Source organism: Fistularia commersonii, chromosome 9 (assembly GCF_037954325.1).
Source record: "Fistularia commersonii isolate RoL2024-O1a breed Wild chromosome 9, RoL_Fcom_v1.0, whole genome shotgun sequence".
Classification (NCBI taxonomy): Eukaryota; Metazoa; Chordata; class Actinopteri; order Syngnathiformes; family Fistulariidae; genus Fistularia; species Fistularia commersonii.
The window spans coordinates 2,949,007-2,972,612 of NC_141292.1; the positions used below are offsets into that span (position 1 = coordinate 2,949,007).

The 23,606-nt window shown below is 42.1% G+C and overlaps 2 protein-coding genes across 2 annotated transcripts in view; one reads left to right on the top strand and one right to left on the bottom strand.

Moving 5' to 3' along the window:
- The window catches only part of pcsk5a (proprotein convertase subtilisin/kexin type 5a), a 50,791-nt gene extending 43,188 nt beyond the window's left edge, over positions 1-7,603 (top strand). The window contains exons 32-37 of the mRNA XM_086152992.1: positions 2,728-2,964; positions 3,068-3,245; positions 3,829-4,046; positions 4,581-4,681; positions 5,917-6,115; positions 6,629-7,603. Of these exons, the coding sequence (XP_086009118.1) occupies positions 2,728-2,964; positions 3,068-3,245; positions 3,829-4,046; positions 4,581-4,681; positions 5,917-6,115; positions 6,629-7,113 (1,418 nt within the window). The 3' untranslated portion in view covers positions 7,114-7,603. The remainder of the gene's footprint in view (positions 1-2,727; positions 2,965-3,067; positions 3,246-3,828; positions 4,047-4,580; positions 4,682-5,916; positions 6,116-6,628) is intronic.
- A 123-nt stretch (positions 7,604-7,726) lies between these two features.
- On the bottom strand, positions 7,727-23,285 carry prune2 (prune homolog 2 with BCH domain). Its single transcript, XM_086151931.1, has 11 exons — positions 23,139-23,285; positions 21,978-22,041; positions 21,690-21,890; positions 21,328-21,504; positions 17,905-18,007; positions 11,103-11,234; positions 10,912-10,998; positions 10,667-10,765; positions 10,519-10,557; positions 8,846-8,941; positions 7,727-8,760 (listed from the first exon to the last, which is right to left on the bottom strand). Exons 2-11 carry the CDS (start codon positions 22,006-22,008, stop codon positions 8,730-8,732), a joined length of 996 nt encoding a protein of 331 aa, XP_086008057.1. The 5' UTR covers positions 22,009-22,041; positions 23,139-23,285; the 3' UTR covers positions 7,727-8,729.
- Positions 23,286-23,606: the final 321 nt, after the last annotated feature.

Here is a 23,606-nt window from a genome sequence, read left to right on the forward strand (position 1 = left end):
GTTTTTTGTTTTGTTTTTTTTGTTGTTTTTGTTTTCTCTCAACAACATTCACTACTATGCCTGAGTGTGTTTCCCGTCTTCAGCTCAGACTAAAATAGCAGCGCTCTCTAGATGGTTAACAGGCAGCTGTCAAACCTTGAAAACAGAGCAGAGATGCCAAAGACAGTTCCCCGGGGGGAAGACACACCACTCCAGTTTTGTTATTCAAAAAAAAACCAGACGGATGTGTCTCTGAGGAAATCGTTGCAGGCAGTGCCCGCATTTGTCGCTACACGCAGTCCCTGCCAACCCGGGAAAATTTTTGAAAGAAAGTACATCATCCGGCAGCCAAACGGACAGAGGGTGACTTCCAATATTTATTTTCTTTCTACCCTATCGCAGACTGGAGAAAAAGTCACTAAGTGGAAATTTGCTACGGCAAATATGGCGTGGCAAGGTAAATTTATTGATACAACATCTCATCCTGCAAAGCTACAACTCATAGCGCTTTCCAGAAACACAAAAAGATAAGTTTAGCTAAAACGTACCAAGGGAAATAAAACTAAAAAAAAGGTATGAAAAGTAATAGCAGAGAATCAAATGCGTCAGTGAGTGCAATAGGAGAATAAATCAACTGGGTAAACATATGTTTTGGACTTGGTTTCAAAACTACTCTCAAACTTTTAGCCATTTCTTGAGTCCAGAGGGGCTGAAAGAAGCTCGGATGTTTTTAATTTTAACCTTGAGACGTTCGACTCAGGCACGGGATAAGTGATTTGGACCGAAGCTGCTCGATGACTTTGAGGGCGGCTAGAAAATGCGATAAAACGTTTTCGGGAAGATCTCTGCCGGGAGATTTTTACCTCTTTTTTTACAACGCCGGCCACGTTCGGCTCATTTGTTTTCCTTCGATATCATAGACAAAACCATAAACAGGCCATTACAACAATCTAGGCTGCTGTAAACAAGTCATTTTTGTGAAGATTCAGATTTACTCCGGGTCCCTGATCCTTTTTAATAGGCTATGAAGTACAAAACTGAATTCCTTCTTCACTGCAGAAAAATTCTGGGACCGGTATAAGAGTGAGGTTTACACCGGCGGCGTGCAGTCAGGAGAGGCAGGAGAAGCCCTGCCTCACTTGCCAATCTTGGGAAGAAAAAAATGTCAAATGAAAAAATGAATTAAATGGTTATGTTTATCAGTGATTTGCATGATAAAGGTATTTAACTTCACCGGTTTTAGATTGTTTTTTTATACAAGATGGCTGGATTTTCACTGTTCAAATACCAAGAAGAGACATCAGGTGAGGCTGGGGACTGTAGAGCCTCAACAAAGATTGTGCAATGACGGCTGACTGCTGGCATGCTCTGCACTAAGACCATATTGCTGTCTCTCTCTATGCAAAAATATTGAAACACTTTTGCTATATGAACTACATTTCCAATGGACAGGGTTTTTTCGTCTACAATTGTATTTGAGTTACCAGTTTCTTGTGCTGGGATCATAAAACGGCTGCGAGAAGCCACTAAGTGAGGCACGCAGTTCGGCTGCCTCACGGTAGGGGGCGCTCGTATTATCAAGGATTCATCTTGCGACTCGTAAAGTCAGCGCCTCACCAGCCATGAGCTTCACCGCGCGTCACTTGTTTACAACTATTTTCACACCTCAATTCAACTGTAGTCATAATTTTGTACCAAAAGAAAATAAACTACAAGCCATAAGGATTAAACTGCAGGGGCTCAAGGTTTGAAGGATTGATCCTTTGGGTGACTCATGGATACTACAGTCATCTACTGATACAATACAGGCCCTGTCCATGAAGTAGTATATATATACATATACATATATATGTGTATATATATATACCGTAGATTTAATCTACTATATATAGATTTTTATATTAGCCGCATCGTTGTTTACGTGAAAAAAGTTGCGGCTTATCGTCCGGAAATTACGGTATATGTGTATATGTATATCTGTATATCTGTATATATATAAATATATCTATAGGACACACATCTATAGGATCTCAAAAATCTCTGACCTGAAATCTTAATTATAGTGTGGACTATTGTGACAAAAACATCACAGATTTCTTACATTTTTATTCTATTTATTTACTTCAAAATCAAAAGTAATCCTCCCGTTTGGAAATTTTGGACTGTCATTATCAACATGCATGAATGGGATACTATGTTACTCTGTGCACTTTGGCACACAAATTGAACGCTGCAAGTTAACATATATGTTGCCTTGTTTTGGGAAGAGATAAGATATACATCATCAGCAATCTGTGTAATCTTGTACCTATTACCCCAGAATTACTGAATCGTGGTATTATAATTTGCATGCCTCCACCCTGGCAGCAGCCATAGCAGGAGGTACGAGCTCTGAAACAACTACATTAAACTAATACAGTTCCATTGGCTTGGAAATGCGAGAAGTCAAACAAAAAGGTTATATAGCCAAACACAGACATTTTCACAGATATCCAAAAAAAAAAAAAAATTTTGAAATCAAAAATTGATATGGTTGATTTTCTATTACAACCTGAAAGGAAATAGAACGAAATTAACAATTTTCCTAACACTTGCTCCAAAATTGTCATACGCTGTTTAAACCCGCGCACATACGGCATGTCCAGAGACCGGACCGACGAGGAAGGAGGGAGGGGGGAGGGGAAAGTGGAGCGGCGAGCGGTGGGATATAACTGCAAGGGGGTAAATGTAATTTACTTTTCCTTCCAGACTGTGATCTATCTTGCTTAACCTGTTTCGGGCCCCATGCTGGCTCCTGCAGCGGCTGCAGAGACGATCAAAGGCTGGAGGGCCACGGGCGCTGTGTGTCATCAGCTAACAAGTGCTCACCCCATCAGTATCCCGACCAGGACGGTTACTGCCATCCGTGTCATAAATACTGCCACGGGTGCTCCGGTCCGAGCGAAACCCAATGTTTAACCTGCAACCGCCGGCATCTCCTCCTCAGTAAGTCAAGGCCTCCCGAGTCTGCATGCGCCGGGGAAAAAGAAAAAAAAAAGTGGCGGTTTACCCTTCCCGCCGCTGTGTGTGACGGTGCGTGTTTGTGCAGACGGCACCTGCGTGGATAAATGCCCGACGGGCTACTACGCCGACGACGAGAGGCAGCGATGCGAATCTTGCCACCCTTCTTGTCACTCCTGCGTCGGGAAGCGAAGCCACGAGTGTCTGGCCTGCAGAGCTCCCCTTTTCAGAGACGGCGCGACGTGCGTGGAGACGTGCCGGCGCAGGTAGTTTAACGGCGCCGTCGTCGATGAAATATCAACCTCGTCACGCGGCGTTGTTGTGGACGCCGACGCTTCCCCTCGGTTGTCGGACAGAGGTCTAATTTGGAGATGCTAATTGGAGCTGAGATTTAAATAGCCGCGTTCTGGGCCTTGTAAAATGCTAATTAGACCTGGTTTTATTTTGGGGGAGGGTGATTGAGAAAGTTAAATTAATGTGCCGTTAAATTGACGCGCAATTAGATTCTCGAGAGGAAATGCACAAGTGACACATTTATTTCCGCGGCAAACGATCCCCCCCTCATAGACACACACACACACACACACACACACACACACACACGTACGCATACAGCCAGGTCTGTGTGAAATCCGCATTTTTAAAATGCCAGAAAATGAAAATATTTGGAACTGCTGGTGCAGAACCCTTCCCAATTACCACCTTTATCCCGTCATGTGCATGTTCCAGCGCTTTCGCTCTATGTGACTGAGTGGCTGTGGAGATTAATGTCCTTCGAGGACAAATAAAGCTCTAATCTCATTTAATTGAATCTAATCTATCCTAACTTTTTCCCCATCTATCTCCCAGTCACTATGGAAACGCGGCCTCGAGGGTGTGCGAGAAGTGCGACCCGAGCTGCGACGAGTGTATGGAGGGCGGAGACGACAGCTGCCTGAGCTGCGTCCCGGGTCTCGTCTACGTCGGGCAAGAAGGCCGCTGCCTTCTCGCCTGCCCTCGCGGGTATTACCAGGACGCCGCGCAACGCAAGTGCGAGCCATGCCACGCCAGCTGCAGAACGTGCACAGGTAGCGCCGCGCTCGCTTTGCGGTCATTTCACGACATCGCCCGAAAGATCACATGTAGGTGATTAAATATTGATGGCGCGGTTTGTTAGTAGACTTCGATACGATAAATCAACCCCGGAAATGTCAGATATAATATGTTGTTTATGAGGCAGAATGAATCTTACAGCGCACGCATACAAGGAAGGATGACGTTACATTACATTACATTACATTTGGCAGACGCTTTTATCCATAGCGACCTACAATGAGGACATAAGGACTGCAAATAACACTTGCAAATACAAGATGCACAGGAAATATACAGAACAGTAAGCTTGGGTTTGTGAGTGTTTTTTTTTTTTTTTTTTTTGACAAAGACATACACAAACGTACACACACACACTGCGTAGCCTAACTTGGTGCCTAACCTGATCTGGGGCAGCTCAAGCATCAGCGCAGTAAAAAGTCCTGAAAGAGAAAAGTTTCTACCTGTTTCTTGAAGGTTAACGTATAACTGCTTATGTGTTGTTATATTGGATTTTCCTGCACCGACAGGACAGACGGACCGATCCTGCGACTCCTGCCGGCCAGGATTCGTCCTCTCGGACGACGGCTGCGAATCTTTGTGCGACGTCGGCCGGTATCCTCTCACCAAGGTGACGGCGGACGCGCACATTTTTTCTCCCGCACATTGTTTGTGGAAAATGTTCCTCACGCCGTCCTCTCCTCCTCGTTATAATTACGACTAATGTTTTGGCCTCGGGATTATTGTAAGCCAGACTGACTTATTAGTGCGCGGGGAGAAGTCTAAAACGGCAGAGGCAAATTATTACTGTCACTGTTTCTAAATGTGGCTTTTGCTTTAAGGCATTTGACAGAGGCTGTCTGACAGGTAGATGCATGTTAATTACCGAGGCTCGGAGACAATGGGTCGCTATTATTTATCGTTTTAAGAAATGCGGATTTTCAAATGACGGGAAGCGAAGGACTCTTTTGCAGAAGTGGCGACGGTGAGGCGAGGAAGCGGGGAATTATCACTTCCTCTGCTTGACAAAAAACATGTTTTTCTCACAGTTGTGCACGCAAAATTGTTCGAATGACTCCGGTCTTATTCACTTACCGGGAGTCTGCAGCGGCGGCGGCGGCGGCGGCGGCGGCTCCGGGCTTAATATTGTGAATAGGCAAAACGCACGCGGCCTGCAGTCGTCTCCACAGGTTTAAAAAAAGGAAGTCACGAAATAGTTTCTTATCGAGGTTCGGCGAATGAAAGCACACTGGAGTGAAACAATGTGACATTTCTTTTCGAAATGATGTTGTCTGGAAATGTTTGGTTTGTCGTGTTTATGAATAGAGATGCTTTTTACTTTTTTTTTTTTTTCTCTTTTTCTTTATTTGAAGGTTATTAGTCCATTCACACGCGCAAAATAAAAGCCTTTGATAATGAACACATTCCCCGGGCCAGACGTAATTCAATATATCATCATGCTGATACACAAAATATAGTAATTAGGTATCAAAAAAGCTAAATGAGGACAATAGATTGTGACTTTTATTTGTAGATTAAATAGTAATAAGAATGAGATAATTAGAGTTTTTTTTTTTTTTTCTGAATAAGAAATTCCAAACACTAAATAGAAAACAGTTATTTAAAAAAAAAAAAAAACATCAGTTTGGTGTTGTATTGACTTAAAAAATGATGTTGTACTATCAATATTTATTTCGATGGCAGCAAATGGATTTTTTTTTTTAAAGGATAAATAAACGTGTCTGGGGTTTGAAATGCAAATCAACACCCCAGATTTCAGAAATGTAATAAAGGTGGGAAACGGCGGCGGGTCTAAACGTTTCCACTGAGAAAAGTTTGAAGGCGCATCTTCTTTTCCGCAAGCAGGGTTCGGTCCATACCTGCGAAACCTGTCACGATTCCTGTCTGGAGTGTCGGGGCGCCGGTCCTTCGAACTGCACCGCCTGCTCCGCTCAGGCCATCTTGGAAGCCGGCGGCCGTTGTCTTCTCTGTTGCCGACCCGAGGAGGACGAGGCGGCGGCCGGAACGCAGCCGCAGGACTGCTGCAACTGCACTGAAACCAGAGGTAAGCGTTACCTCGCCTCTGAGATATCATCAGCGTTACATTTCTACAACTCGCTTTGGGAGGATCGGTTATCCCGTGACGGCGGAAACCGACGCTAGCTTCCGAACTCGCTGGCCCCGTGTGCAAAATTTAAATGACAAAACACTACATTCACATTTCCATGCAAACATATCTGCATTTTATTCATATAGCATTAGAATAATTGTCCGCTTCAGCAATTATAGACTATTTCTTAGCATTAACATTATAATGCAACGTATGACTGGAAATAATTACTTCCCCTGGATGTAATTAAAAAATCATGAGTCACGCGCAAACATCGACGGGTCTATGCGTGCACGTCCATAGAATACGGAATATATAAATTTATCCCCCAGAAATGGTCCGGTGACCCCGATACGACCTCAAACCCTCCCGAATTAATATCTATTCTTTCCGGCGCTTCGACGTTTTCCCATTTCGACATTATATCAGTTTATTGAATATTTTAACGTTTCTGCCCCGGCTTTCCAGGGGAGTGCATCCTCAGCACCAACCTGGCGTTCAGGAACGAGGAGGCGGACGAGGAGGCCGGCGGGAACACGGCCCTGTTCGTCCTGGCCTGCGTCCTGCTGGTGGTCGGACTGGTGGCGGTCGTCTTCATCGTCCGGCACTCTCGCTCCAAGAGGGCGCGCTCCGACGTCCCGCCGCGGGGTTACGAGAAGCTCGGCTCCGGCGGCGGCGGCGGCGGGGGATTCGGCGGCTTTGGCTCTTCGTCCGCGTCTTACGACGGCCACGCCGGCTCCTCTCGCTTCAAGGAGGCTCAGCTGGTGGATCTCGGCGAGCCCCGCTCCGGACGTAAAGGCGACGACAAGGACGACGACGAGGACGACGACGACGAGGACATCGTCTACATGGGCCAGGACGGCACCGTGTACAGAAAGTTTCGGTACGGACAGCTGGGAGAGGACAACGAGGACGAGCTGGAGTACGACGATGAGAGCTATACTTTCCGGTGAAGCGGGAATGTTCATCGCGAGATTAATGTCTCCTTCTCCCTCTCGATCATCTTGCCTTTCAAACCGTTCCCCTGCACTGTTTATCTCCTTTCCCGGAGGACAAACCCATTTGTTCCTCAGAGAAAATGAGTGGAACCAAATGAGACATGAGAAGCGATTTATAATGAGCCGTAGTTTACAACTTCTATCAGTTCACAAAATGAAATATGTTTCAGAAAATATCCATGTTGCACGGCGTCCCTAAGGACGTTTTACATAACTAATCTTCATTTTTCTCGGTCCGTGCGGAGCATTACGACTTCCCACATATAAACAAAACGCCACTGGTATGTGCAAGTCTCGACAGTCTCATGAATCACACGGCTCGTATTTTTAATGATTGTGGTGTTTGGTTAGTAGGTTTAATTTGATTAATAATGGAGCTCCTGCCGTTTCTCTGTATCCCCATGTGTTTGCTGTCGCTGAATTTGAATTTGAAAATGAGGCATTAGTCTGCAGAATTAAAGTCTTTACAAAAATGCGTTTGGAGAGACTGGTGATTTCAAAGGACTGGTTAATTTGAACGAAGGGGTGGAAAAAAAATGTTTGAAATGAACACATCGGGCCAGAAGCATCAGGCTTAAGTCTGTTTTTATTGAATTACTAGACAGTGACCCATCATTTCTGCCTTCCTTTATACACAATAAGGAGATTCAAAGGTAATAGGACCATCGTTTAGCTATTAGGATACATGCATTGATGAACACACACACACACACACACACACACACACACACACACACACACACACACACACACACACACAGAGGGTTTGTGCTTTACATGGATCCTACATGTCTGTCCAGATGAACAGTTTGTGTATCTGACCAAAGCTGACCCAAGACAAACAAAATGTCGCTAGTATTCCCCGTAGAACACACACACACACGCACACACACACACACACACACACACACACGACATGAAAGATAAATTCCTGCACTAATAGCTTGATTTCACACCTAACTTATCCCTTTCCGTATTATCTTAACAAAGCTAATATATTGTATAAGCCTACATCTCATGATTAGAACGTACTTTGAAACATTAGATTCGATCGCACGGATGCAATACTTTACCCGCGGAACAAACTTTTTGGCCACAATCCGTAGTTTCACCGTCGAAAGGCGACACACACGCTGCCGAAATACTCAGACTGCAACCGCCGAGGGCGATATTATTGCTTCACTGCTTCCTCGTGCACACAATCACAACACGACACACTCTACAAATGGATTTGTGCAGTGCACTGTCTTGTGTGTAATTGTATTTTCTACCCTACCTGTGAACAAGGATGCTACTCTGCAGGTGCTGCCGAGCATCGCACCTGACAATAATTGTTGGACCGGAAGTGTAAGGTACGGTGGATGCTACAACGGCCATGAAGGACGAGATTTAACTCCCCACTGTTAACATGTATTGTTGTGTTTTCTCTTTACTCCACAAGCGCACACACACTCACACACACACACACACACACAGACACACTAGCTTAACAAGCTTTCTGGCATTACCCGTACGATACAACAGTGAATTCTGTAATTTGAGGTGATCCGTTCCGTCGAAGATGTTTGGCTTTAAGAGCTGCTAGCACTGGCTTCGGCTGATCTAACGAGATGAAGGAAACAAAATAGTTGAGTGTGTTTTGCGCGCCAGGCCTCGAGAAATCTCGGGAAACTCTTAAAGGACTCACTCTGTTCTCCCTCCTGCTGCTGCTGCTGCTGCTGCTGCAGCGGTGGCGGCGGCGGCGGCGGCGGCTGGCTCGGGTCCAGTTAGAAAACTATTCACCCTGGAATGAAAGAGGAAAGGGAATGTATGGTGTAGCATAAAGGCCATTGTATGTGTAAAAATAGATATCTTTTATAGTCCGGGTAGAAGTGGAAAAGCTACAGAATAGCTGGAATAATCCTGGCTCGTGCCGTCCTGGTATTACCTGTGGCAGGCATTGGTGTCCAAAATGAAGCCATTTAGCTCCATGTCAAAATAGACTATTGTTACTAATTTGTCCCGCTTCTCACAGATATAAGGGGGTGGGCGACACACCTAGAGATAATGGCAACCCTGTTTTCATGTTTTTGTCTTTTTTTCTCTTTTATGTCTCTTATTTGGCCATTTCCCTGCAACCAAATTCCATTGAGAAGCTCCGAATCAACCTCCTCCATCTAACCCCATTCTCTGGATGCGCCTCTCTCACTACGTCCATACATCATCACTTTGGTCTTCCTCGAGACCTCCTGACTGCCAACTCCACTTTCAGCAACCTTCTACCTAGATCTTCACCACGGTTTGGACATGAACAGAAGAGTGTTCTTGTCCAAACCACCTCAGTCGTCACTTTGTCTCAGGCATACATGTCCTGCACCCCTGTGACAAATTTGTCTTTACATTTGGCCCTTTTCCTTCGGGGCTTAATCAACCTTTTCCATCTAACCCTATTCTCTGTTTCTTCCTCTCTCACACCAACTAACTTCAAATCCTCTCTCACTACATCCATACAGCCTCTCTTTGGTCTTCCCCAAGACCTCCTGTCTGGCAGCTCCAATCCCAGCATCTGTCCACCAATATACTCACTATCCCTCCTCTGTACATGACCGAACCATCTCAGTCTGGCTTCTCCGAGCTTCTCTCCGAAACACCTAACAAGTGCTGTCCCTCTGATGGACTCATACCTGCTCCTATCCATCCTGGTCACTCCCAAAGAGAACCTCAGCATCTTCATCTCTGCCACCTCCAGCTCTACGTCTGGTGCAAAAAGTACCTCACACACATCAAATCATTGAGGTTAAAAATGCCTGACGTCACTTACGCGACTGTTTTGGACAAAGCGGACGTACCGACTCTTTTCTCGACGTGTCTCACGCAGTCGTTTTCTTATCCAGGTATTGGATTTCTCCCCCTCCTTACCAAGAGTTCTGCTACGTTGCTTTAAAGATGATGGGTTGTTTGAGGGGAATTTACGGTTTTGAGGTGTGTTTTGGAGACCGGGGACAGATGCACGCAGACGGGATTCACGACGCAATTAATCAGCAAAAGATTAGTGTGTGCGTTCAGCTGCTTAGCACCCACTTTTATTAACAGTATAATAGATATGTCTGCAGTAAGGATGGTCTCATTTATATTTCTCTAATGATAAATGAGATGAAAGCGATGCACTTAGCATCTTTAACTTTTTTTTTTTTTTTTAACGTCTCCTCCCCGTTCTTGCAACCGGAGCCAAATCCAATTGGTCGTCTTCCAGCCAAAGAGTCCCTGTGATCTAAAAGTGAGCCATCTGATAAATGAGCACTCCAGCCAAGGATAAAACCGAGGCAGGGGCCACCGTCTCCGCAGAGGGAAGTAATGAGAGGTGGGGGAGTCCGTGCTTACTTTGAGTTCTCTGCTGCCTCTTTCAGCTCCTTGTCAAGTCTGGAGGTGAGAGTTCAAATGACAAAATGAATATAAAGTCATTTAGAGGCAAACTGAGGCCCGGAGGAAACGGGGGCGGAGCAGCATTCGGGGCTTTACGGAGACTCACCTAATGATGCACTCTGGGATCTGGATGTATTCCATGGGGATCAGCTCCTGCAGCTCATCCAAACTATTCACGTACTTTATCTTGCTGCTGAACTTGGCGCTGTGAGAAAAAGCAGCGTTTGAAGGAACAAATAAAAACAAAGCGAAGCACAATGGCAAGCAAATACTTGTCAGGATTCAAACTCCGTGTCAACTTTTTTTTTTTTTTTTCCCGACGACATATTTGAAAGGGTGTTAAAAATGTACCTGATGAAGGGCTTGGTGATGGCGAGAATCGTCCTGATGAACCAGGAGGGATGGAGGATGATGAAGGACTTCAAATTCTTTCTGAGCCTAAAGACATCATGCCCATCGCGGGTTAGTTAAGTTTGTCGGTCTCCCTGTTACAGAGCGAATAAAAGTCTCGATTTGCGATATTTTAAATGAATGGAACGAACCTCCTGTCAATCATTTGGTAGCATTTCTTCAGCCAACCGAGGCCCGGCATTCTTCTGTGCGGCGTCGCTCCATTCAGGTACACGATCATGTAGTCCTCCGCTACCATTAGCTCCAACGTGCTAATAACGTACCTTCACACACAAACACACGAATCACATAATCGCCAGTATGAACTCGTCGATAAGATGGATTTTTTTAAACAGCTTTTTTGCAGGGAAATTTGACAGTAGCCTAGAAGATTTGGACATGCAGAATATCCGCTCGCGGCCTTGGGAGAAAACCGAGAGGCAGCATCCAGCGGAGGATCCCGCTGAATTGCAAATTAGCATCAAATGAAAATGAGCCGTAAGTGTCTTTTACACTTTAGTGGCCAAATAAATACATTAAAGATGAACATCGATTTCCTTTTTTCTATTTCAGCGCAGAAATCTAATAAACCAAGCAGCCGACGATTGGATGGTGTGATGTACGCTAAAAGGCTCGAGTCAAGCATAATGATGAAGTGTTAAAAAACACCGACTTGAATTTTGTCACAAATACTGTGTTCGTTTTCCCCTTTTCTTGATACGATAAACGTTGCGACAACTTTTTAGCGTCGGACTAACGGGAGGCTTTTATTTGGAGAAGCTTACAGGAGGCGTATTGCATTCGGAGCTCTGTTTAAGCACAACCGGTCGGTATTACGATGAGATTTCGAGCTGTTTGAAGAGATATTCGCGGCGAATCGGGTTTAAAGAACACAGATTACAATGACTGTCGGTCAAATGAGGCTCAACGGGAAACTTATTCGAGTTAATACCGTCTCTGGTATTACCTTGAAGTCACCCCTTGTGACAACTGATGGTGTTACTCCTGCCTCACCGCATCTAATATTTGGGCTTTTTAAGCATAATATTATACATGATATGGGCTTGTTAGCCAAATGAAACAAACAAGGGATTAGCCGATGTGCATCGACGCGGCCAAGAAATAGCAAATTATATTTGGTGCGTGACGGCGGCGCATAAATATCAGGAAATGACAACGCCGTTGATGTTATTTTACGTCTTCGGATATGGACGGAGAAAAACAGGAAATCTGAGGAACGCCGTTTGCTCTTTCCGCAGTCCACTCGCGGATTTGTGTACCAAAAAGTCATTGTGCTAACGCTGTTTGACATTTAATAACAACATGTTCAAATTTGAAAGGAAAAGGTCATCCGACAACCCCGTTCTTAATGCGCACCTCTTTATCAAACCAGGGCTTTGCAACTCCCCGCGTCGTTCGCCGTGGGAACTGAAGACGATCGCGTGAGGAAACGATCTGATTGGACGAAGATCCGATCTGATCGGTTCTTCTCCGCCGCCGTCGGATCAATAAACCTATCCAGGATCAATCCGGCAGCGATTACTGTCACTGGAAACCACATGATGGAGCCAGAGGAACGGCCGACCTTAGAGGATTTGGAAATTTAACCTCTGGAAACTAAATATATCCGTAACGTTTTAGTATTGTGCAAAATCTATTCGGAATTAGTGCGGTTATTTTGCTAGATAAGTGAAAGTTGCCTGTGGCACTGAACTAAATGCCCAAATATCTGGGGTGCAGTTTATCCTCTGGGCCTCATGAATACTGCACACATTCATTGCAATTGACTAGCTGATATTTAAGAGGTTGGTGAAATAAGTGCCTTCTATTCCCTCGCTTATAGCCAGGCTGTTGGTCTGGATTAAAATCTATGTGGATTTTATTTCTTTTTTTTTTTTTTTTTTTTTTTTTTGCATTTTTTCCAACATTTTAAACCCATATCCTGACCAATCAAATTAGTAAAAATTAAACACCAAATGCATAATGTGACTTTTTCAAAATAAGAAAAAAACAAATTTTAAACAAAGATCAAAAAGTTGTTAGTCTTGTTATGAAATCTGGAAAATTAGCAGCATTTTTTTTACTCGCATCCAATTTTTGAAGTTAGCTGATAGAGATTAACGGATCTTGGATCCAAGATGGCGGTCCTGTTTTTATATCCTTTACATTTCCGTTTCAGTAACATTCTGCCACCTCAATCTGCTTATATTATATTATTTCTATTTTATTTTACTACTCCTTACACTTTTTACTCATGCCGCTGTGAAATTCCACTGTTGAGGAATGTGCAATTATAACAAAGAATGTTATCTTAACTCAAGAAACCCGCGATGCTTTGTGTTTTTGTGTATTTCTTCCCCGCGTCTCACCACCTCGATAAAAATTAAACTTTTATAAAAATACAATATTATGGTTCTCACTCTAAAATGTTGACGTCTCATTTCTACGAGTCGGGCGTGAGATAAAAATTGACTTTAAGTTTCTGGGTTTCTCGTTTTTTTTTTTTCCCGGCTAGTTCTGGCCGACAGGGAAACTCCTCAAACTTCAATGACTTTCCACTCGGCGTGGATCCGACGTCCTTCTCCATCTCACCGACCGGCAGTGCTGAACCACAGTGTTTCCCAACTATTGTAATCATCTCCCACTGACATCAAGGCGCATAATATTCGCTGACCGTCTACGCTCCTCCTCTCGAAGATTCAAACCCCGAGCCATCTGGCGTGAGAAACCGCAAACACTGGTTTACATCCTTTCATTCCCATCCAAAAGTCTTGGATGTGCCAGCTTTCTCAGTATCTTTCACAGAACAGCCTGTGGGATCCCAACCATCCTGTCCAAGCATGAAATGCTGCCGTGCCAGCTCAACAGTTGAGACGCTGACACGGAGAGCCTCGGTAAGCAGGCTTGATCACTTTATTACATCTGGTTCCATGAGGATTTTAAAAATATTAAGCTAATTATTGACTGAATGGCCCTGTGTTACATTTCTGGATTTAACATGATATCAAAATATCAACTCAGAAACGCGACGCTTCTGCCCGCGGGTTCGTTATTTGAATAAAATTTTGTTTTGAAATTAAAGTGGCTCATCTTAGTCACTGTTTTTTTTTTTTTTCTCCCCCTCGGAAAACTGGCCTGTAGGGTGGCGGCAATGAAAATCACAAACGCATGCAAGATTTTTTCGTTCCTCTTGGGAACGTCTGAAACTGCAGTGTCCGGCAGTTAGAGATAAATCAAATGAATAAAATAAAATAAAATAAAATAAAATAAAATAAAATTAAATTGAATTAAATTAAATTAAATTAAATTAAATTAAATTAAATTAAATTAAATTAAATTAAATTAAATTAAATCACTGTAATTTCCGGACTATTGAGCGCACCTCAATGTAAGCCGCACCGGCTAGCCGATCGCTATCTCGGGCGTCCTCCTGCGCACTAAAACCGTCAAAGTCGTCTTCTTCGGTGTCGGAGTTGAACGGACTAAGAATTTCCCGTTCATTTCATCGGTCCGATGTGACGAGGATAAACGTTTTAGCAGCGTGAAGTTCGTAAGCGTCCCCCACCCAAAAAAGTCCATATATTAGCCGCATTGTACGTGAAAAAAGTCGCGGCTTATCGCCTGGAAGAGACGGTAAATTAAATTAAATTAAATTAAATTAAATTAAATTAAATTAAATTAAATTAAATTAAATTAAATCAAATATTCACCAATTTGCTCATTTGGTAATGTTTAATTCTACCCCTTTTGACAGCAAAATTAACCAACACCCAACTGATAGCATTTCATTATCATTAGCAAGACTACAAGACCGCTGCATTAAAACCCCATTGGATCATGTATCCGCTTCCACACCGTGTTACACGCTACAAAAACTACAGTAACATCAGTCAATTCAGCTTTGTAAAGAGCAATAAATAGGTTGTGAACTTTCAGCCGGAGCTCAGATTACTTCATACGTGAAACCAAATAAAGATGCCGGCCTCAGTTTCATTTCAACCGGCACGTCCTTTCAACCCTTCGTAGAATCTGGGCCAAAAACAATCAGTTATCTTGGGCGGGGCGAGTTAAATTGAAACAGAGGGGAAAAGAGACATTCGGGGAGGTCATTTTTGTAAACAGTTCCTTGTCCAGCCAAAGAGGATGGAACAACCCGCTCTGTTTTTTTTTTATCTACTTTTTAAGATCAGCACAAAAATCCAACCACCGCGTGATTCTTTAACGTTAAAGAGTCATGCGGTGGCCGGATATGTGAAAGCACTCAGTAGCAGAAGGTTGTCTGTTTACATATATTTCAAACATACGCTTCCATTACTGTAATTGGCCGTTATGTCAACCTTTTCTGGCATCTGATTGGCTGTTACATGTCTCTCCGGCCGGACAGAACTGCCAACGCGGTGAATAAAAATTGTAGATACTGTGTGTGTGTGTGTGTGTGTGTGTGTGTGTGAGTGTGCCGCGGTTAAAAACCTGTCACATAATCGTGTTTGGAATAAGATGGTTTATAAAAATACAACAAAACCGGGGCAACATGGTGACTCGGGCTGATAATCGGAAGGGAAAACACAGCCCTGAGGTGGAACTAGATTGTAAGATACCTGCCTTTTTTTCTTTTTTTTTTTCTGTGCAAACTCAACCGCAAGTGTAAAAGCGTGATGAGTATCACGGCTGCCTTTTCATGTATCATTTATAAAGTCGCAAAAGCCCCACAGTGTTGTAGAGAACAATGGATTTTTGTGTGAGTTATTGCACTCTCCAGAGCCTCAATATGCAATCCCATCAAAACAGCCCTTCAGTGAATCCTGCATATGGAGCAGAGCGCAAAATTGTACATTGTGAACACAAGGTCTATTTTGGATCAGTTTTATTTAAAAAAAAAAAAAAAAAAAAAAAAAAAAAAGCAATGCAAAGAAGCTGTTTTTTTCATTCAGCTGAGTGGAGGAACTTTGATTCAGAAATGTGACATTTTCGTTTAACTGCTTTTTGTAAAGTAATTCAGGATGTATCATGTCAGACCCCCTGGTTTCTGTTAGTATGATCTGTTGGTCAGTTGATGTCATTTTACAGTGGCATTAAAAATTTTGCAATCTGAAACCAACATCCGATTATAGAGAACTTGTGCAGCATTGGATATTTTTTGTTAATGCATGATCAACTCTACAATTGTTTATATGTATATTCATATATGTGAATGTGTGCGTGTGTATATATACAGGACTGTCTCAGAAAATTAGAATATTGTGATACGGTTCATTATCTTCTGTAATGCAATTAAATAAAAGAAAATACTCTTTCATGATATTCTAATATTTTGAGATAGGATTTTTGAGTTTTCCAAAGATGTAGGCCATAATCAGCAAATTTAAGATAATAAAAGGCTTGCAATATTTCAGTTGATTTGTAATGAATCCAGAATGTATGACAATTTTTTTTTGTAATTGCATTACAGAAGATATAGAGCTTTATCACAATATTCTAATTTTCTGAGACACTCTTGTATGCATACATACAGTACATATAGATGTATATATATATATGTATTTGTGTATGCCTGTATATATGTAAAACATATATATATATATATATACATAGACAAATATAAATATACACACATATAAACATATGTATATGTGTTTATATATACAAATACACATTCATACATCTACACATATATATGTATGTATATGTATATATACATACATACATACATACTCACACACACACACACACATATATATAGATATATACATGTAAATGTGTGTGTGTGTGTGTGTGTGTGTGTGTGTGTGTGTGTGTGTGTGTTAGCAGCAGCTCTGTTCAAGTGGACCCACAACCAACCGCGGCTCCATGCAACAATTTTTATAACTCTTTTCTTTTTCTGCAACCGTGCTGCTCACAACAATCCCAAAACACTTTTTTTGCATCACCCCACTACCTCCATCCCTATTTTGCACTCCTATCGGTGCAATATTTATATTTATATTATATTTATACTTTCTCTAGGACACCTTACTCATTATCATTTCATTTTTACTACCCACATCTCCTACCCTACGGTATAGGTGTTATTTCTATAACCATTTTCTGCACAGGGCATTTTTTTCTTTTGTTTCTTTTCATACTTTTTATATTTTGTTTTCTAATGTTTATATTGCAAATAGTCTTGGTAATTTGTATCTATATCCTCTATTCGCACATTCTTCTCTACGATTAGTATTTGCACACTGTTCTACCCTGAGACAAGTGAAATGAATAATCTGTCATATCTTATGTATTGTATGTATTAGTGTGAGTGTGTATATATACACACATATGTGTGTGAGTGTGTGTGTGTGTGTGTGTGTATGTGTGTGTGTGTGTGTGTGTGTATATATATATATATATATATACACATGCTTCATGTATATATACATGCTTCATGTATATATACATACATGAAGCATGGCTGTTGTTACACATCAATGTTACACACTAATGTTCTTGTGGCATAAATATATATATATGTATATTTATAGATAGATGGATAGATAGATAGATAGATAGATAGATAGATAGATAGATTTATGCCATAAGGACAGCATTACTGTATAACAACCATGCTCCCTGTCTGTATATATAGATATATATATATATCTATATATACACACGTTTATAAATGTATAAATACATACATGTATATATATATGTATACATATACATATATATATATACATGTATATATGCATATATATATATACATATACACACATATATATATATATATATATACACACACGTTTATAAATTTATAAATACATACATGTATATATGTATGTATATATATATATATACAGACAGGGAGCATGGTTGTTATACATGAATGCTGTCTTTATGGCGTAAAAATGACATTTTATCAATCGATTGGTCTTAAGATTATGTCCAAAATGCTCCACTGCATATTAGAGTTTTACTTACAGGAAGAGATTTTCCATGATTTCATGGTAGTCCTCTCTGTCACTGTCGGGCAGGAAACACGCAGCGAACACGATGATGGCATTCACTCCGCTGCTATAGTACCCTGAATTTAAAAAAATCAAGAAAAGCATAAAAATAACAACCAAAAAGTTGGTTCGAAGTAATTCAACCAACAAGCCTTTATTAGCATTGCTTTCATTCTATAACCGCTTCATTTTTCACCCCCATTTTTTTTTTCTTATTCCACGAACCAGCCAATCCGTTGATCTTTTCTCCCCGGCCTGTTTGTTTTCCCAAATAATTTCAAGATTGATGTAATTTTCCATTAATCACCAACTCATTCATCGCCCTGGTTGGTGTCTGACAACCTGGATCTCCTTTATTTAAATCACAAAGCCCAACCGTTGGGTGACAAACTTGTGTTTCCACGTGATTTTCGCTTCACTTAGGCGAAAAAACGGACCGCAACCATGTTTTTAACGGCACGGTCGGGGGGATTATTTCCTTTCAATAGTTTTTGAAACCGTGGCTCGGCGGGGCTGCGAGGAAACACGATGGCGACCAGAAGGCCTTTCGAGAGCGCGTCGCTCTTCAGGTACAATTAACGTGATCAAACCGACCGCGCGCAGTTCTGCGACTGTCACACACAGCTGTGTTTTCCCGGGTGAGTTGTAAGTAAATAATCACATCGCATCTACTTGTAACACAAATAAGAATCCGCGAAAAACAAAACACAAATCGGCCCATGATTCCTTTCCACTGCGGCGCTGCTTTGTATCTCCTCCCTCCTCCAGAGGCTGACGTGCTGTTTGATCATTTGTGGAGGATTTTTTTTTTATTATTTTTTATTATTATTTATTTTGCGCATCAGTCGTTTCTTTGAACGGCGATTTAAAAATCTCAAAAAAACCTCTGCGTGTCCTTTTCGTCACCGAAAGTCCTTTTCAATCTTTAATGTGAGTCGGATGCTGCTCGCGTTTTATTCACAAAAGCGTTTTTGCTCACTCGCCGCTTTTTAAAAGGAAAGGCGGTGAAAAAGTTTTTTAAAAAATGTATTTATTTACCCCCCTCCCTCCCCCATTGGTATTTCTATTCATATTTTATTTCCAGATTTTTTTTAAAAATGCAAATGGTTGAGCTCTGCATAAGAATAGTCTTTTTTTTTTTTTTTTTTTTTCCCAGAATGAGTCATCATTCTGCCATCGCACAAACTCAAAAGGAGCAGCCGAGTCAAAAACAACAAATGATTGTTATATAACACACAAAAGACTGTGACATTTGAAACATGCTGCTAATTTTTTGGCTGAATACGAACAATTCTCAGCGTGCCAACTCCATATCCTCCCCTGAATAGACGCCGTTAGTCCCGATGCCAGTAACAATTTAATACCTGCAGGCCAGCGAGCAGCAGAAAGCATAATTTTCAATTAATAAGATAGCACAAGTTTGGATAGATTTAATTTTAAGGTTATTCTTTCAGCAACACGTGGAGGACTTTGTTTCACGTGTATTTTTTTTTTTTTTTGGAGAATTCTTCCTTTTTAACCCCGGTCAACTTGTGAAGATCAACCCCGTTCTAACGGTTATAGAGAAATAATTGAGTTCCTTTAAAAAAAAAAAAAAAAAAAAAAAAACTGCTGAAAATATATTTCCTTCAGAATAAAAGAGCTTGATAAGTAATTCCGCAACTTCAGATAATATGGATTTTTTTTTTCCATTTTACTGTTTCTTTTCTGCGCTAGAAAAATCCATTGAAGTGAATCGAAAAAAAAAAAAAAAAAAAAACGCGTGACACCGTCAACACAAAGAGAGAGCGGTGAACCTTCTGTATTGAATAGTTTGATAAAGGAGATGTGAAGGGGTTTTAGCACCTGAGCCCGAGGCTGGACGAGCTAATGAACTAGCGAGGAAGCGTCTCCCTGCAGAATTTCACCGTGAAGGTAAAGTACTTGTCAACAAGCAAGTGGCCCAAGATTAGCCGGCTATTTTTCCTGAGGAAAAAAAAAAAATTCCACATCGAAGTAACGCTGCTATGATTTTATCGGTCGTTTGTCCCGTTGTTTTTATTATCATTTCCGTGCAGAGGCGAGCGTAAGGATTAAGAAAAAGACTCTTATCTGACTCGTACTGAGAGGGACGAGGACATTGACTGAGCGGAGACTCGAAACTCGTCCTTGTCCGGCCAGTCCGTTGATATCGTCTGCATTCTTTCGAGGGTTTTCACCACGACGACGATATCGGAGGAGCCGGTTTCATCTCGACGTCATGTGTTATTTGAAACTGCATCGATTTTGATCGGTGTCGTTGCATCGCGTTTGAAGTAAAATGTTGGATTATTAGCTTTGTTTCAATTAGAATTCAAGGGGTTGCGGCGGCAGTGCATGATTCCTCGTGCGTGGAGAGTGCTCGCCCGACTGCATGCGTCCTCTGAGGTGTGGTTAAAAGACAGGTCGAGCAGGAGCTCACCCGCTCCTCGGCGCCGGAGTCGAGAAAACCATTTATAGTTTTCTTTTTAGCAGGAATACTGACGAGTCAGGATGCAATCAAATGCAACTCATTGGTTTTAAAGCCGCCTCTAGATCCCAGAACTTGTTTGTTGTCTATTTTTTGCCAGGTTTTGGACTTTTGCACCCTCATATATTTGAAGTGAGCTGGAAATTAGCCACCTTGTGCTTTACTCATGTGCGTGGAGAGCCATGTTTATTTCCCCTTTCCCTGGTTCTGGAGGAACACTGAGAGGGGAGGTGTCTCCTACTCTATATACAATAACCTTCCATTTTAGGAGATTTTACAAAATAAAATAAAATAAAATAAAATAAAATAATTTGATTTAATTTAATTTGATTTAATTTAATTTGATTTAATTTAATTTCAAATGAAATAAAGTAAAATAAGAAAATAAGAAAAACAAATTCCATCAAAATAAAATTAAATTAAATTAAATTAAATTAAAATAAAATAAAATAAAATAAAATAAAATGAAATTAAATGAAATAAAATAAAATAAAATAAAATAAAATAAAGTAAAATAAAATAAAATAAAATAAATTCTGTTGCAGTTGCAATCTTTGTACTTTTTAAGACCTTAAAACAGCCTTGACTTTGAGACTTTATAGTTTTATTTGTATTTCTTATTCTCCCTCCTTCCTACTATTATTTATTATTCTTATGTTTTACTTGAAACTCTGGCACAACAATTTCCTTCGGGATAAATAAAGTTGTTCTTATTCTTATTATATCAGCAATTTTGAAATGTTATGCCTGAACATTGTTTACAATCCATACATGATCTGGATTCTCTGATCCATAACCACTTAGGAAGAACAACTATTAAGAGATTACATTTTTGCTGTGGAGGGGAAGTGGTTGTTGCATTTGTAACATTAATAATAACAATGACAAAGGGAGCGGTTCATGCATCACCTCCGTGGGAGATGACCCTCATGTAAGGCTCGATGATCTTCATGTTGATGCGATGCTCCTGCTCTCCGATGACGACCGTCCTCCACAGCTTCCCGTCCTGACGCTCCTCCTCTGCGCTGTACGTGGGGATCGAATTGTACGACACGCTCGTCCTCTTCCTATTGGCCGTATTGGGGTCTGTGATTCAAATCGAAAAAGACGAGCGAGTTAACAGGATGAATCCTCTCGACGTAAAGTTGCTCATTTCTTCGACCGCACGTCTGATTTACCGCCATTTTATTGTATCTTATTTCACCTCATTTATTTATTTTACAACCTGGCTTCGAACCGGCTTTGAATCGACGAAATTCGCAGCCACCCACCTTCCCAGTCCATTTCATGGTCGGTGTAGTCCAGATAGTCCCCCTCGTCCGGAGTGTCCAAGTCGTCCACGTTGATGTCGAGATCATCCGGCGTCTCTCCGAGGTCGTCCTCGCTCTGGTCCAGAGAGAGGCTGATGCGAGGGGCCGAGAGCTTCTTTCTCTGGGTGGCGCCTCCTTGCAAAGGTAGGGAGGTCGGAGGAACTGCAAAAATAAAACACAGCATTTTTAAATTCTCTTTTTTTTTTTTTTTTTTGCAACGTTTTTTTTCGCAAGCGTCCGCTTACTCACCCGGTCTGCTTTCACCCCCCTCAGGGTTCATTTTAATCTCTGACGCCGGGTCCCCGAGACGGACCTTTGGGAGGATAATTGCTGTTATTAACGGCAGATCTTACAGCACAGCAAAGCCGGGGAACAAAAAAAAAAAAATAACAAATCCATCCGGGGTCCTTCTGAATCGACTCCTTCTACGCTTATCCGATTTGAAGATGAAGAGAAAACAGAGAATTCTCTAAAATAAATAAGTTGATTACTATATCATAGTCACTGGACGGTGCTCCAATGCCGACTTGAACGGTTGACTTTTAATCCATATTCAACCAAATCCTTTTTGGCTAAAATCTGCGTGCATGTACATTTGAAGACGTAACATTGTTAATTTAGCATTGGTTAGCGGAGCATCCCTCATGAAAACATGGATTTATAAACATGCCGTATTTGGACCTGGAAGGAAAGATCAAGATCGGGGGGGGAAAGAAGAATATCGCTCTGGCCGAGGGGGTGCGGATGAAGAAAACAAGAACAATTTTAAGGTTAAAGGTCATCCCCCTCCTCCTCCTCCGTGAATAATCCTACCGGTCGAACTGGAGGAGGAGGAGGGGAGGACTTATTACATCATGACGAGTCTATTCTGCTGTTTCTAGGTCTGAGTCAAATTGAATGACTGCACGCTCGCCTGAGCCCAGATAGGTCAGGGATGCAAATTGAGCAAGGAGGAGGGAGGGTTTGGTGGGGGGGGGGGGGGGTCACGTGTGCTGCTTCGCATCCGAAAGAATAGTCCTGTGCGGCCGTGCGAGGAAAAACGCCAAAAAAAAATGAACGGCAACGACAAAACGATCGATTCGACGCGGTAACTGAAACGCCGACGACGGGAGAAAAAAAAAACGGACGGGAGGAAACCGCTTGTCAGATAAACACACGCTTTCCTCCCGTCGCATAAAAAAAAAAAAACAAGAAACGAAAAGAAGCCGTTCATCTGATCGTCTCCGGCCGAGGACGCCGTTTCAAAAAGCCGTCGCGCGGCACGGGACCCCCCCCCCCCCCCGGCGGCCGATGACGGCGGCCCCTCCCCTCGCTCCGGCTTCCTGTCTGCATTCTGGAAAAAAGAAAAAACAAAGGAGATCCCCTTGTTTTCTGCTCTTTTCATTTTCACACGCTGAAGGTTGCACTCACCGCTGCTGCCGGGGGAACCGGAGGGAGGGAAGGGGGGAAGGAGGAGGAGGGGGATCTCTATCCTTTTTTTTTTTTTTTTTTTTAGTGCCTCAGATCATGGATGCATCTCCACCTTCCCCCGGCTTTTTATTTCCTGCTCCCAGCCTCTCGGTGGAGATGCTCAGCTTACAAACAGCTCACAGCTTCCACCATTTTGTAGTCACATGATCTGGTCCATGACCAAATAAGGAAGATCACCTGCTATATATCAGCTCAGTGCACAGCAGCTTCTCCAGGCAGTGCGAGCGAATGGGGATGTAGGATGGTCTGCTCGTGTTATTATACTCGACTGGAGGAGATAAAACGTGTGTGTGTGTGTGTGTGATTACTACGCGGGGGCTGCTCTTAATGTCTGACAGCAGATGTGATATTCTGGCCGTGCAGCTACACAATCTCATCAGAACTTTAAGTGAAACAAAGCAATGACAA

Coding starts and splice junctions, on each gene's coding strand:
- prune2 (XM_086151931.1), bottom strand. CDS start 22,008: ATGAACCCTGAGGGGGGTGAAAGCAGACCGG. Junction 10,558..10,666: donor ATCCCAGAGTGCATCATTAG/GTGAGTCTCCGT, acceptor TCTCACCTCCAG/ACTTGACAAGGAGCTGAAAG. Junction 8,761..8,845: donor GCAGCAGGAGGGAGAACAGA/GTGAGTCCTTTA, acceptor TCATCTCGTTAG/ATCAGCCGAAGCCAGTGCTA.